At 37.3% G+C, this 15,969-nt stretch overlaps 1 protein-coding gene across 3 annotated transcripts in view; it reads left to right on the top strand.

Annotated features, from left to right (window-relative positions):
• The window catches only part of USP12 (ubiquitin specific peptidase 12), a 126,156-nt gene that overhangs the window by 91,982 nt on the left and 18,205 nt on the right, over nucleotides 1-15,969 (top strand). For 2 of the 3 annotated variants that reach the window (XM_034936484.4, XM_014347411.4), the window contains 3 exons: nucleotides 4,471-4,668; nucleotides 8,709-8,787; nucleotides 10,468-13,698. In XM_034936484.4, the coding sequence (XP_034792375.1) occupies nucleotides 4,471-4,668; nucleotides 8,709-8,787; nucleotides 10,468-10,569 (379 nt within the window). In that variant the 3' untranslated portion in view covers nucleotides 10,570-13,698. Of the gene's footprint in view, nucleotides 1-4,470; nucleotides 4,669-8,708; nucleotides 8,788-10,467; nucleotides 13,699-15,969 lie in introns of those variants that run through there. The other variant, XM_034936485.3, reaches the window with a different exon arrangement.

Here is a 15,969-nt window from a genome sequence, read left to right as displayed (position 1 = left end):
ATGGAATTCAGTCCTTGGAACTGAATGTCTGTACAATTATTAAGCTTTTCTGTGTGGTCAGGACTTCTCTGCTGACAGGATGTTGGTAAGTTCTTAAGTGCCTGTGGCTGGGGTATTGCATTCATCTGTGGCAGAGCTTGCAAATAGTGTCCTCTGGATCAGATTCCATCTAAAGAACTCTGGCTCACACAATTTATAAAAATAGGAAATTTACTTTAAAAAGCGTTTCTGACTATTGAGAAAAACAGCTCAGATTCCACTGGATTCCAGGGTCTGCATTCCATCCCGTAGTGGTGTTGCTTGCCTACGGCAGGGTAGTTGGTATTCCGGTTGAGGGTGGTTGCAGGCAATGTCAGCCCTTCCTCCAGCTCCTCCCCTAGTCCTTTGGAATACTTAGCACCTGATGGCTCTGGGAAGGACTCCCCCTTGGGCTACTGGAGAAGGGAGTTTCTGGAGTTTGGTTCAAATTCCAAGTCTTTGACCAGTCACTGATAGGTGCTAAAGAGCATATGAAACCCCAGCTACCTTGTGGTCAAGAGAAATCTGAGGTGAAATTTAGACTCTGGGGTTTCTCTGACACTGAGCTGAAGCCACTCTTTCTGGGATTTTGCTTGAGATTGAATCCTTACCTGGTTTCCTTCCCTCTCCCCCCACTCCCCCCCGCCCCACACACAGGGAGCACGACATTAAATCACAGGCCTGGGACTTTCTGTCTCAGGGTCTGCTGTAGGGAACAGGACCTAAAATGAGAGGATGTTGTAGTCTCATAATAATCATCCATCTAAAAATATATTCTAATTTCCCTTGTGATGTTCTGTTTGTCCTATGGCTTATTTGGAAATGTGTTGCTTAGTTTCCATATCTGGGGGGATTTTCTAGTTTTTTTTTTATCAGAGGACATACTCTGATTTCATCTTTGAAATGTATCGAGACTTCTTTATTGTCCAGTACATTAGTGAATGTTTCGGTTGAACTTGAGAAGAATGTGTATAGTGCAGTTTGAGGTTGAGTATTCCATAAATGTCAATTAAGTCCATAGTTAGGGTGTTCATATTTTCCTATCCTTACTGATTTTTTTTGTTAGTGAGAGAAGTCTGTTAAAGATTCCAATTCTGATTATGCACTTGTCTATTTCTATAATTCTTTCAAATTTTGGAGCACATGCTTTTAAGATTGTTATGTTCTCTTAGTTAATTGACCTTCATTATTATGAAGTATTATTTATTTCTGGTAAGGCTCCTTATCTTGTATGCTTTGTCTGACATTAGTATAGCCAGTTTACTTAGGATTAGTGTTTACATGGTATGTCTTTTCCCATCCTTCTTTCTTTTTTGAGTAGTTTTAAATTATAACTAGACATTATCAAGAAAGGCAACCCCCTGTTATGTTAGAATACAACATGGATGCAGTTTGTCATTTTAAAGATGTAAAAGCAAGAAAATGCATACAGTTAATGCCTCCGTATCAGTTGGTTCCAGGACCCTCACATAGAGCAAAATGCATGGTTGCTCAAGTCCCTGATATAAAATGGCATAGCATTTGCATATGACCTATGCACATCCTCCTATGTACTTTGGTACCTAATACAATGTAAATGGTATATAAGTAGTTGTTACACTGTATTTTTTTAAATGGTATTATTTTTGTCTTTTTTTAAATTTTTTTTACTTATTTATTTTTTGAATATTTTCAATTCATGGCTGGTTGAATCTGTGGATGTGGAACTCCCAATATGGAGGGCCAAGTGAATAATAGAAATTCATCCAAATTTTAAGTAGTTGGTTATGTGGTCAGTAAATGTCATTAAAAAAATAAATTTAAATAGAAAATTAATTTATATCTGTTTACAGAAGATTTTTAAAAATCAGTGTTTATTCAAACTTAAAAGGAAAAAAAAGTTCTCTGTCCTCCTGTTTTTCCTTCAAAATGTTTGTCTTTTGTAGAAAACATTATGTTCTAAGACCACTTTTTTTTTTTAAAACAATGACAGTGATCAAGACCTCCGTAATGTAACCTCCCTCCCCACAAGTTTGAAGGGAAGGAAAGCCAGAATCCTATAAATTCTTTGGTGTTTTGGTGACCTTAGTGTTTTGAGCAGGAAATCAACTTCTTTTTTCTTCCTTCTGCTGCAAAATCTACATAATGAGTTTCATACTCCTTACACGTATGTTCAAGCAGTTTTCTGCTTTTTTTCTGGAGCCATTTCAATATGAGGGAAATTTTGTAAGCTAGTCTCTCATCATCTTTAAAATATGGCTCCACACATATTTTTGCTTGACAATTCCATGGGTAGTTGGTTTCTTTGTGGTGGCCAGCACTTCTCCTCTGGGAGGATCTTTGGCAAATAGGATTCATATTCTTCATGTGTTATCTTATTAAACATATTGTATCTGCTATTATTGAGATATTTTCTCTTTTCTGCATTTGGACTCCTCCCCTTGTGTAATTTCTAAAAGCACATTTTCCCTAACCATCGGGCCATGTTCATTCTCTTTCCTCCTCCTAATCTTACCTGACTGCCATTTATTAATAGTGCACTGACATTCATTTTATGCCGAGAAAATTCTTCTTTTGCATCTACCATCCATTGGAAATTCTCAAAGGATACCTTGTTGTTTTGTAAAGATTTCTTTTCAGTAACTCTATGTGGGTTTAATCAAAGGTCTGATGTTTCATAGTTGAATTATATTTTATGTATAATTTTATATCCTGACTTCTTAAGTATTTTCTTATGTCACCTAGAAACTTTCATCAGCATTGTTTTATTTAAGTTGTACAACACTCTGTTATGTTTGAATTCTAATTTATTTCCACATTTCCTGTTGCTGAATAGTTGGGATTTTTTACAATGTAAAAGAACTCTAATAGGAGATTATTCTCATAAGGGATGTTTTTGAGATTATATATTTAATTGTATTTCCAGAAATAGGATTACTGAGACAAAGGCCATAAAGGCTCCTAATTTATATTGGTGGATTGCTTTCTAGGAGTGACTAGGTATTTACCTTTACTTTGGCTAATGTTTCCAAAAGGACAAGTTCATTCACTAGTAAGTAATTTAGGAATAATAAGCTATCCACCATATTTAAGATGTGTAGAATGCAGATTTAGTATAATGTTATAAAATGATTTTTTTTTTCACTTATTAGAGGCAGTGGCTTACCATATATCACTTCTTTAAATTGTGAGGAGTATTTTGCTTCACCAGACCCATTTAAAATTCAGTTCTGCAGCATTTGGCATCTATCATATGTCAGGCATGTTGCTAGATAGTGGGGAAATAAAAATGAAGGGAATGCTTTCTAGCTACCAAGAGTTCAGGGCCTAGAAGAAAAGAACCATAATCACCTAAAATTGTTACCATGTAATAAGCTTGACATATATAAAGTGAACCTGTAAGGTGCTGATGGAGGATTGAAGAGAGCAGGTGTATTTGTGCCAGAGGGTGTGACATTTGAGCTGAGCCATTAAAAGAAGAATAGATTTTTAGGTGAAGTAGGAGTACAAAGGCACTCTCAGGGAGAAATGGCATTTAAAGGCATAATAAAGGTTGTTTAGAACATGAAGAGCAGCCTGTGTTTCACAATTAAAAACTTAACTCCTAAGTTTCCAGGTTATTTTACTCCCTTTCTAGGATATACATTGTCATTTTTCTTAATATGGAGTTATTTCTTGTCTCTGACAAGCACCTTGATTGGTCTTTAGTGCTTTTATTGTTTTAGTCTCCTATTGTCAGTCTGTACCTGCATCATATAGATTGATAGAAAAAATAGATTTCAGTCTACCCAAGTCCAAAGGAATTGTCAGTTTCAAGAAACTTGTTTTCCCTCTACCACTCTTTTTTTTTTTTTTTTTTTCTTGAGACGGAGCCTCGCTCTGTCACCCAGGCTGGAGTGCAGTGGCGTGATCTCAGCTCACTGCAACCTCCGCCTCCTGGGTTCAAGCGATTCTCCTGCCCCAGCCACTATGCCTGGCTATTTTTTGTATTTTTAGTAGAGACAGGGTTTCACCATGTTAGCCAGGCTGGTCTTGAACTCATGACCTCAGGTGATCCACCTGCCTCGGCCTCCCAAAGTGCTGGGATTACAGGCGTGAGCCACCGCGCCCGGCCTTCCCTCTACCACTCTTGAGCACCCCGTGCATTTAGCCTTATTATAAGAGACGTGTGTTTGAAAAATACAGATTCCTTAACCAAGGACTAATGCCATTCCATCCGTTTTGGAGCCATATTGAGTGCTGTGTCAAATTATGTGGTGTGACAATGATGGGTAGGGTGGGGTCATATTAAGATGTTCAGAATATTGTTTTATCAGTATAAAAATAATTGATAGAAATGTGCAAAACTGGGCATTGCTGGGCTATTAAAACTGACCATTGTCTATCTGTTCATTGGATATCGTAAAGTTTGATAATTCAAGGACATGGTGGATATCTTTTATGAAATTTTGTTTTCATTTTTATTTTTAATAGGATGAAAGTTAAAAAACTGCCCATGATTCTAGCTCTACACCTGAAGAGATTTAAATATATGGATCAACTTCATCGATATACAAAACTCTCTTACCGGGTAGTTTTTCCTTTAGAACTTCGTCTGTTTAACACTTCAGGTGATGCCACCAATCCAGACAGAATGTACGACCTTGTTGCTGTTGTGGTTCACTGTGGAAGGTAATTGCAACTCCGGGGACATAGTAGTGGAATTTCTAGGTTAGAAGAGCAGTGTACATTCAAGATGTTCATGAATTATTCATATATAGAACTTTTAGAAATTCTGTATTCTCTCAAGATAATTTTATTTCAAAATGGAGTCTTAGCTTTATGTTTTATCATTTCTTAAAAATTTTATATGTTAAAATATATTGTTTTTATTTTTATTATTTATTACTCTACAAGTACTATATCTGATTTCCTAGAACTTTGAGATCTGTTAGTTTTTCTTTTCCTTTTTTGGGGTGTGTGTATAGAGGGTTGTTGGTTAAAATAAATCACTTCTGAGTTTAATTGCATATGTTCAGCATATCAATGGTTGTAAAAAGCATTTTAAAATGGCATTGGAAATAATCTTCAAAAATTCATTTTTTGATTTTACCTGTGTGTGTATTTATCATTTCTTATTAGCCAATTTTGCTTTCTGTCTTCTTCTCATCTTCTTTTCCAACATGGTATACACATCTTCTCTGTATGAACATACATACCTATAATTGACCTTATTAAATACCTCAGAAAATTCTCAAACTGCAAGAGCATCACATAATCAAAACTTGTATTTGGAACATAACTGTCTTCATTGACTGCTTAGAATTTCCTTTAATAATTTTAAAGCAGGCACTCATCATTTTCCCCTTGGTTTTGGGAAACTTGTACTAACAGCATGTTTTATCCAAATAAAAAAAGTTACAGCTTTCTCATCTTCAGCCCTCCTCCCAGCTCTCTGATTAGAATTTTTTTTTTTTTCTTTTTGAGATGGAGTCTTGCTCTGTGGCCCAGGCTGGAGTGCAGTGGCGCCATCTCGGCTCAGTGCAAGCTCTGCCTCCCGGGTTCACGCCATTCTCCTGCCTCTGCCTCCCGAGTAGCTGAGACTACAGGCACCCACCACCATGCCCGGCTAATTTTTTGTATTTTTAGTAGAGACGGGGTTTCACCATGTTAGCCAGGATGGTCTTAATCTCCTGACCTCGTGATCTGCCCGCCTCGGCCTCCCAGAGTGCTGGGATTACAGGCGTGAGCCACTGCGCCCGGCCTCTGATGAGAATTTTTAAGGACAATCTGGAGGGAGCAAATGCTCTTTAATAATTGTCTTCTTCGTCCATTGCCTGGGTCAGCCTTGGGTCCCGTCTTTTATCCTCAGCAAGAATCTTTCTTCTATTTCTAAATTAAGAGTGATCACATCTTAAAGGAGTGAAGCAGTGTCAAGATTACTTAAAGAACCTTGGTGTAGTGATTCAGACCGGGTTTTCAGAGTGAGAGAAACTTGGATCTCAGTACCATTTCTGCCAGTTGTGGGCAGTGTAACGTTATGCATAGCTTCCTGAAAAGCCTTCAGTTTTCTCTTCTAGAAAATGTAAATAATACTAATTACCACATTGCTTTGTTAGGATTCAAAGGGAGTTGTAAATCGCTTAGCTACTGCTACTGTTCTATTAACAAAAATATAATATTACCTTCTCACATCTTAGCTTTATAATATTTACTTTCTCACACCGATTAGCCTCTTCAAATTTAGTGACAGTCCTACTCTACTTAAATCATGCTAGATTTTTAGAATTGCTCTACTCACAATATACTGAGCTGAGATGCCTGACTCATTGGGGAGGGGTCCCCTCCCCACTCTCCCCTTTTAAAATTAACCCAACCCTTTCCCCACCCTTAAATCCTTGAGTCTCTTGACCCTTTCCCTTTTTAACCTTTTCTTTGGCCTCACTTGCTTCTCCCAACTTGAACTCCACAGTCAGTTATTTAAAGCATGTTCTCACAAGCACTGTAAAATCCTCTTGCCAGCTGTCTGAATCCCTACTGTCAGAATTGTTGCAGAAAATTGCAGAGAGATGTTTATTGACTTTCCTCACAGCCCTCATGGTCTGCCTTCACTGGGAACTCTCTCCTGGTGAAGTTCTGCACAGCAGGTCTTTGGTATCCCACCCCCACCCCAGGGTCTTACTCTTTCTCCTGTCTCACTCTCATTGCCTCATGCCTTCCTGCCCCTCCGCTCTGGAAGTCTTCCTTGATGCTCTTCTGCCCAGCCTCAGTCTCCATGTGGTGCTGCTCCATTGTCTTCACATAAATACTAGACGTGCATTGCTAGCCCTGTCTTAGTGCTTTATGTACTCTCTTAGGATGTATGTCTGCTTCCCTTATGAGAACAGGTGCTTTTTAAAACAGAAAATAATTTGCTCACTAATAAAAGACTAATCATATTTTAGAATCTTTTTCCATTGTGTATTTTATTTATCAGACTTATTTGTAGATTTGCTTCATATGAAAGCGTGGAGGGTGTGCGCAGCCTCATTATCAGCATGTCAGTTCCAGTTCAGCTTGCTCCTTCTCTATCCCCGGTGCCCAGCCTAGAAGAGACTTCTAGCAAATGTTTGTTGACTTAAGTATTACCCTTCAAGCCCATGTCAAAACTGGGCACCATTTCGTGATTTCCCATCCCTCTCTCCCTTCTACCTCCTGTCTTGCTGGATGAGGTCTCTCCTGTGGCTCTACTTTTATATCATATTCTTCCTTGGATTATGTTTTTGGAGTAGTTATCTATTGTACTGAAGGGGTATTTGGGCAAGCAGTTGTTGGTATCTCTTTAATCTCCACAGCAATCAATAGTTATTTGCATACCTTACACATTTGTATCTACTCAACTGAGTGTGTTTAATGTCCAGAAATCAGATGCCTAAGAAACAACTTCCTTAGGTGGAAGTTCAGCCCTTCATCTCTCATTTCATTTTTAGTTTATGAAATTAACTTTTGTCTACTGTTCCTCAAACTAGTTCTTTGCCAAAGGAAAAAGCCGCCTAACTTTTTTCAATTTACTAGTCCTTACCCCACCCACCTCCTTTCCTTCCACCCTGTGTTCTGCAACCTTTCTTTGATTTTTCTTTATTTCACCTTTTATAATTTTGTTTTCATTTCTGACCCTCTCCCCATAACACACAAGACCCTTTAGATGAGCCTAAATAAATACAGAAATAGACTTAAAGCATTAAATGCTTTTTTAAGAAAAAGTTTTGATGTGTCATCCTCCATAGTTAAAAAAAAAAAGTATTTTTGTTGGTGTCATTCTGTCAAAGATATTTATCTCACCTACAGGATCAAATGATCTGAGAAACATAAGATATTATAGTAGGTGGCTTATTCTAATATCTGGTCACTACTTTTAAAATAGTGTTCACCATAAAGAATAATTTGTGTTGAAAAGGATTTTAACTTCTGTATTAATTATAGAATTATAATTTAATAAATATAATTATATAAGCCTTTATAATGAACCATACTTAAACTGGAAGAGGTTAAAACCTTTGTCATATCCTTTTATAAAGAAAAGGAATTATGCCTCTTTTATTTTTATGTATATCTACATTTATATATTCCGGATTTGTTTGAAATGAGATGCAGGGGCAATCATAGTCATAGTTATAATGGTATTAAGAATTAGGTACTTAATAATGACTTACCGTTGAGCAAAGGTCATTTGCTTTTAAAGACATTTTATGAAGTTCAGGCTTGATTTTGGAACCAAGGATTTGATATCCTTGCCTGTTTCAAGCATCATGTTGGATCTTTCCTCAAGAAAAAAACCATTACCAAGGGAGTGAGACTTAGAAATAATTCTATATGCATTGTTTATAGTCCAACTCAGCATGTTCTGCTGTGATCCCCTCCCTTATAAAATGATAGAAAAATATGTCTTTTATTATAGAAGCAAAATTGAAAATTATTACAAAGACAGTAAAAAATTTCAATAATATAGCTGTATGTGAAAAGAATACTGATATATCTCTTAGAGTACTAATTATTTGATTTTAAAGTTGATTACCAGTTCAACTCAGTGTAGCTTTATCTCTTTTGGCAAGAATAGGTAAGGGGTATAAAAAAGAAGCAGTTCTTTTTTACTGCTATTTATCTGTTTCTGTTTCTTTATAAAACAAAATTTAGAGCATGAAAGAGTAATATTAATAAATATATTGAATTAACTTCTTCTTCGTTTGTTTTAGTGGTCCCAATCGAGGCCATTATATTGCAATAGTTAAGAGTCATGATTTTTGGTTGTTGTTTGATGACGACATTGTAGAAGTAAGTAGTTTCTTAATTTCTTATTTTTGAAAGTTGTATGCATATGTTGCTTTTCACTTTTTCTCATAGTTTTTCATTTATATATGACTGGTGATGATATGAGACAAATGTCTGGGTCTATAGATTGTAGTCTAATTCCTACTTCTTACTCTGCAATGTCCAAGCCCAGCAGTTGAGTGGTCACCTAACCTTTACACACCTAGAATAAAACAAGGGAGGCCAGGTGCGGTGGCTCACGCCTGTAATCCCAGCACTTGGGGAGGCCGAGGCGGGCGGATCACCTGAGGTCGGGAGTTTGAGACCAGCCTGACCAATATGGAGAAACCCTGTCTCTACTAAAAATACAAAATTAGCCGGGCATGGTGGCGCATGCCTGTAATCCCAGCTACTCGGGAGGCTGAGGCAGGAGAAGCGCTTGAACCCGGGAGGCGGAGGTTGCGGTGAGCCGAGATCGTGCCATTGCACTCCAGCCTGGGCAATAAGAGTGAACTCCGTCTCAAAAAAAAAAAAAAAGAATAAAACAAGGGAAAGCTTTCAACAACAGACCTGGCTTTAAAAAAAAAATTAAGCCATGTAACATACATACAGTAAAGTATACAAATCTGAATTTGATGAATTTTTATACATGTGTCCCCCCATGTCACACACACATAGCCATACACACTCACATTTGTAACTACCATGCAGGTCAAGATACAATTCATTTTCAACACCGCAGCAGGCCCCCTTGTTCCTCCTTATGGTCAGAACTTACAGCTTTCCTCACCTCTACCCTCCTGGAGCCTGCTATTTGGACTTCTATCATTATGATTAATTTTGCCTAGGCTTGAATATAAATGGACTCACATAGCATGATTTCTTTTATGTCAGACTTTATTCACTCATTAATATATTTGTGAGATGCATTCTTGTTGCCTGCGGTAATAGTAGTTCTTTTTCACTGCTTTGTCATTTTCTACTGTATGAATATACCAAGTTAGAAATTTGGCTTTTTGTCAGTTAATGACTATTGTGAATTAAAATGCATTGGTCATCTTTTATAAGCCTTTTGCTGGACGTATACACTCATTTTTCTTGGATATATGTTAGGTTGGACCACTAGAAGTTGCCTTTTTGTTGTTTTGGGAGACAGTCTTGTTACCTAGGCTGGAGTGCAAGGGTGCGATCTCGGCTCACCACCACCTCCACCTCCTGGGTTCAAGCGATTCTCCTGCCTCAGCCTCCCGAGTAGCTGGGATTACAGGCATGCGCCAACACGCCTAGCTAATTTTGTATTTTTAATAGAGATGGGGTTTCTCCACGTTGGTCAGGCTGGTCTCGAACTTCTGACCCCAGGTGATCTGCCCGCCTTGGCCTCCCACAGTACTGGGATTACAGGCGTGAGTCAGTGTGCCCAGCCTAGAAGTTACCATTTTGTAGGTCCAAAATAGTTATTAGTGGTTTCATATAATTCATCCTGTACCTAGAAGTAGAATTGCTGGATCAAAGGGTAGTTGTATGTTCAGCTTTAGAAGATAGGTATTTATAAACATTTTTTCGGTGTGCCCTGCCAGCTGTGTGTGAGAGTTCCATTTTCCCCACATTTTCACCAAATACTTGGTATTGTCAGTCTTTTAAATTTAAGCCATTCTGGCTGTACAGAGCTCATTTATGTACTAATGTTTACATTTTACCTCACAGAAAATAGATGCACAAGCTATTGAAGAATTCTACGGGTTGACATCAGATATCTCAAAGAACTCTGAGTCTGGTTACATCCTTTTCTATCAGTCTCGGGACTGAGGGGGAACCGTGATGAAGAGATACTTTCTGCCTCATTTCTTCTCTGGTTATTTTGGAAAGGATCAAGCACTGATTTTTCAAGAAAAGAGAAATGCAGGAAGCTCAGGGGGCAGTAGCACACTTTGCACACGATAAAGCAAAGACGATGGATTGACAAGCCCTTCCGATCATGGTAGTTGATTTATTTGCTCAGGTATCATGCTGTCTGTACAGTTCCATACAACAAGGAGGTGAAATCAGAGATACCAGCTCCTCTTTTAAAACAGCCTTCCAGTCATTGGCACGCATTTTCTCTTTATTAATTGCACCAATAATGCTTTGAATTCCTTGGGGGTGCAGTAGAAAGAATCGGAATCTGTGCCGTATTGATAAGGAGATGATGTTGAACACACTGCATAAATTTGCCTGGTTCAGTATGTATAGAAGCATATTCAGTGGTCTTTTCAAGAGTAAACCAGAAATACTTTTGGGCCCAACACTTGCAGTTGCCTTCCTGATGTAAAAACTAACATGCTAGATAATCCAGTGTCGGGAAGACAAAGATGTTTTGCTTCTCTGAAGAAGCTTATAATAATATACAGTATATGTATATGTAGGGAGCAATTGGTCAAAAGTGGCTTTTTGTTTCCCCAAGGGGAAAGACTGGCTTTGTAATTATAATTTTTTCCTTATTTATTTTACTTAAAACTGGTAGAGTCTAAGTATTATATGAAGTGCCCATGATTCTGTCAGTAAATTTGAACATATTTTTATTAGTTAATGTCAGTTTAAGTAGTCCTTTTGTTTGTTTCTATTTTTAAGGTGAATTTTAAATTCTATCTGAAATCAGTTAAGATACCTTGAGAAAAACTGCAGTGAGAGGAGGTAAATATCCTTTTTCAGGAGGAACTGATATCTCTGGCTAAATATTTGTCCTTTTATTATGGTTTCTAAATCAGTTATTTTCTTCAGCTTTAATTTCATAAAATTAAAAAACTATTTAAAAAATTCCTGTAGTTGTTGGAATAATTAAAAATTCTGGTGCAGTGGTGGTATACCAATCTTTAGAATTCTTAAGTATTCTAATGTTTCAAGTTGAGATCATGCTTGGGAAAATCATGTCATAGCATTTATGTTATTTTCAGATGCCATTTTTTACCCTGGAAAGAAGTCATAATGTTCATCATAACCCTAGCAGCCTGGATAGTGAGCTAAACAAACCCTTCAAAGATTAAATTTTAATCAAGTAGACCGGGAATACAAAAGACAAGTCCTTCCTTCCCTTCCCCCCACCTTTACAAATCTTACTGGAAGGGTGTTCAGAAATTAAAATTTGTGTTTGCTAAGACTTCATTCTGTTGGGGGATTTAAGAAGTAATATATGTAACATAAAATGTATGTAAACGATTGCAGTTTTTTTGGACGTTTTTCCATGCATCAGTAAGTTGTCTGACAGTAGCCAAATGTAACTTGCAGAAAATTATTGAAAATTATATTCAGAATAATAGCAATCAGGCCTTGGATGTTCTTTATTAAACTCTTTTCAGGCAGTAAATTTTTAAAAAAATTGTCATTTTCTAAAGTTCTTTTGCTAAAACTGTTGACTATGGAAAACAACAAAAAGGAATTTTTTAGTCTGCTGCTATTATTAACATTTATTATCTGTATCTTTTGGCTCAGGAAATGACTTCACCTATTTTTTCCATAAGCAGACCTTTAACAGAGTCACTTAATTGGGCTGCTTAAACAGATGTTCTGGGAGAAAATTATAATATTTAGTATTTGTACAAAATATCAAACGTATTTTGACAAGTTTCTTTTTAAGATAGTTCCTAAAGCCTTACCCTGGCTAGAGGTGTTTTGTACAAATTATATATAAGCCAGCCTGATCTACCAACATGCCACAGAGAATCACAATCAACAGTGTGGGGAAAGTCAGGGCAGTGGAAGTGGATGCACTCTTTTTATTTTGAAGGCTTAAACCAAATTGTCTTGGAATTAAAGCTGTATTTCTGCAGCTTTCGGTACAGAGAAAAAGAGGAAAGTGAAGCTGTGTCAGTTTTAACATTAGCTATATCACAGCATGTTTAAGAACGATAGATGAAGTCATTTGCATAAAGGTACAGCATTGAAATACTATGTTGTGTTTGTTTTTACATTTTTGCATTAAAAAAAAAAATGCCGTAAAAGCCAAGTTAAATTTCATATTAAAGCAAGTTCTAGTATATGTGTTGAGTTCCTGGTAATCACATACTTGTTCACATCTACACCATACTTCATAGTATGATTTGTCAGGGGAGGGATTGTGGGGTGACAGTTTTACATTTACTTTTTCTTCTTAATGCAGCTGGATCTAAGTAAAACGTTTTGAAGTTTATCAGAAACTAAATATACTTTTAAAACGTATAGGGTCAGGGTTGGGGGAAAAATACAGGTACAGTAAGTAAGAAAAGTGACCCATGAAGAAAGCATTGTGAGGTTGTATGTTGGTTGACTGTGATTAAAATGCGGGGCTGGTGTAAGTTGTAAGTGGTGGCTGATTGCCGTGTAACTATGTACATGATTGTTGGGATGGCTGTCCCATATTTTGTATATTGGAATAAAAATTTCTATAAATTATTGTAACTAAAAGTAAATATTCTAAATTAAGTCCCACTTCTTAAGTCACATGGCTTCTGTCTTGGAAATTTTACCTTTAAAAGATTATTTAAGACAGGAACCAGGAGGCTTGGGAACAGGGAAAGAGGGAAATGTTGTATTATGTGGGTCTTGGGGCCTCTAACCATCAGTATAGGGTTTTTTCTTTCCTTGATGGCAGTAGAAAGACCTCATTTTCATAACATAACTACTCTTGATACTTTCTTTAAAAACACTTTTTATTAAAGATTCTATCATGAGGTATTTGGCTGGGAGCTGGGAGGCTAAAGCGCTCATGTCCTGGCTCTTCAGTGAATTTAACTGTGTGACCTTGGGCAAGTCACTTAACCTCTCTGTGCTTCAGTCTCCCTGTCTTGTAAAATGGGAGTAATACCTACCTCACAGGGTTGTTGTGGGGATTAATTAGAGATAATGTCTGTAAAGCATTTAAGGTTCTTGAAGAAGGCACTATATAAATACAAAATAATATCTATTAAAGTTGGTTTATTTGTGCCTGTGGGTTTCAAGTGTGTTTTTTCCTTTTTGCCTAAAATGTATTTACAGATTAGAAGTAGACACTTTGGAAATTGTGTTACTGCTTTTGCCCAAGCTCCTACTTCTGTATCCAAAGAGATTTTCCCTAGAACAGAATTGCATGTGTGTAAAACAACATTCTACATGTGCCTGCATTTATTTAGCACATAGTAGCTTGTGTCACCTTTCTGCGATAGCATGTCTGAAAAGTTCCAAGTTTAAATTTGAAAATTGAGAGTCATAGAATCTTAGAGGGTAAAATAGGTAAAATACCTTAAAGGTCACTGTTTCTCCTGCTCCTCCTCCTTTCCTGTGTAGTAATTGCTCCTGTAAAATCTGTTTTCACAAGTGGTCAGTCAACCTGCACTTGAGTGCTGGAAGCCTGTTCCATTATTGAGTAACTTGAGTTGTTATTTATGTTGCCATTATGTTCAGCCCATCCTTCATTCTCCCAGTGTGCTTCTGATCTCGAGGCTGATCTTTGTATTAGATGGCTTTCAGAGACGTCATCCTTCCTGGGAGCCCTATTCTGGAAGCACTCTTTTTCATTCATGTCTCTGAAAGAGTGTTCCTAGAACAAGCACAGTGACAGGTGAACTATACTGTCAGTTGGGACCTACGATCACGTTCTCTTTTCTAAGCATCTGTATCACACACTTCATATTGAACTTGTAGTAAATGAAATCCTCTATACCTAAAAGTTTTTCGTGAACTATTGAAAAGCTGAGAGTCCCTTGCCACACACCTTTTTTCATGATTCCCTGTTAGCGGTACCCATGCCTGTTAACATGTCAAGGCTTTTCCCATCTCTCTTCATTCATGTGTTTTCTATAATAACTGCATCTGTTTTCTGTCTGCAGAGCTACTGAATTAACAACCCATTGCTTTTGGGTGATAGCCTGCTATGTGATCGCCCCTGTACTCGATATTTTACTTCTTTTAATGTTAATCTTAACCACATCTGTGAGACAGTGACATCCTCATTTTATAAAAGAAGAATCTAAGGTTCTTTAGAGGTTAAGTAACTTTCTTAGAGCCAGTCAGCTGGAAAGTAGCAGGTCCAGGTTTCAAGTAGGTATATCTCCAGTGTCCAGGCTCCTAACCGTGGCTATCCTTACCAAAAGATTTTTGTTGTTGTGGTTAAAAAAAAAACCAAAAAACTAAAAATTACTATTTTAGCCATTTTTAAGTGTCCAGTTAAGTGACACTGAGTACATTCTCAATGTGCAGATACCACTGCCGTCCGTTTCCAGAATTCTTTTCATTGTCCCAAACAAGAACTCTGTACCCATTAAATAGTCACTCCCCATACTTTCCTTCCCCGCGGCCTCTGTGAACCTGCATTCTGCTTTTTATCTTGATGAACTTGCTCTAGGTGCCTCATAGAGGTGGAATAATCACTATTTGTCCTCTTGTGTCATTTCACTTATTTTCAAGGTGCATCCATGTTGTGGCATGTGCCATAATTTCCTTTCTTTGTAAGGCTGAATAAGACTTCATTTATGTATATACAACATTTTGTTTATACATTCATCCATTAACGGACATTTGGGTTTTTTCCACCTTTTGGCAGTTGTGACTAACGCTGCTGTGAACATTGGTGTGCAAGTATCTGTTTGAGCCCCAGATTTCAGGTTTTCTGGGTATAGATCTAGGAATTGCTGAATCGTGGAATTCTATGTTGAACTTTTTGAGGAACAGCTATATTGTTCTCCACAGCGGCTGTACCGTTATGCGTTCCCACTAGCAATGTACCAGTCTTCCAGTTTTTTTACATTCTTGCCAATGCTTATTATTTTCTGAGTTTTTTTTATAATAGCTATGCTAATAAGTATGTAAGTGGTATCTCTTTGTGATTTGATTTGCATTTCCCTAATGCCTTGTCATGTTAAGTATATTTTCATGTGCTTATTGGCCATTTGTGTATCTTTGAGGAAATGGCTGTTCAAGTTCTTTGTCCAGTTGTTTGGTTTTTTTCTGTTGAGTAGTAGGAGTTCTTTATAAATTCTGGATATCCCCTTATATGTACAGTTCACAAATATTTTCTCCCTTTCTGTGGTTTGTTTTTTCACTGTCTTATAGGTAGTATCCTTTGATACACAGCTTTAAATTTTAAATTTTGGTGCAGTCCAGTCTGTCTTTTTTCTTTCTCCTTCCCTTCCTTCCCTTCCTTCCCTTTCTTCACTTCCTCCTCTCCCTCCCTTCCTCCTCTCCCTCCCTTCCTCCTCTCCCTCCCTTCCTCCCTTCCTT

Source organism: Pan paniscus, chromosome 14 (genome assembly GCF_029289425.2).
Source record: "Pan paniscus chromosome 14, NHGRI_mPanPan1-v2.0_pri, whole genome shotgun sequence".
In the NCBI taxonomy this organism is placed as follows: domain Eukaryota; kingdom Metazoa; phylum Chordata; class Mammalia; order Primates; family Hominidae; genus Pan; species Pan paniscus.
Note: the sequence above shows the minus strand (reverse complement) of the source record. Positions and strands in the feature narration are given on the sequence as shown.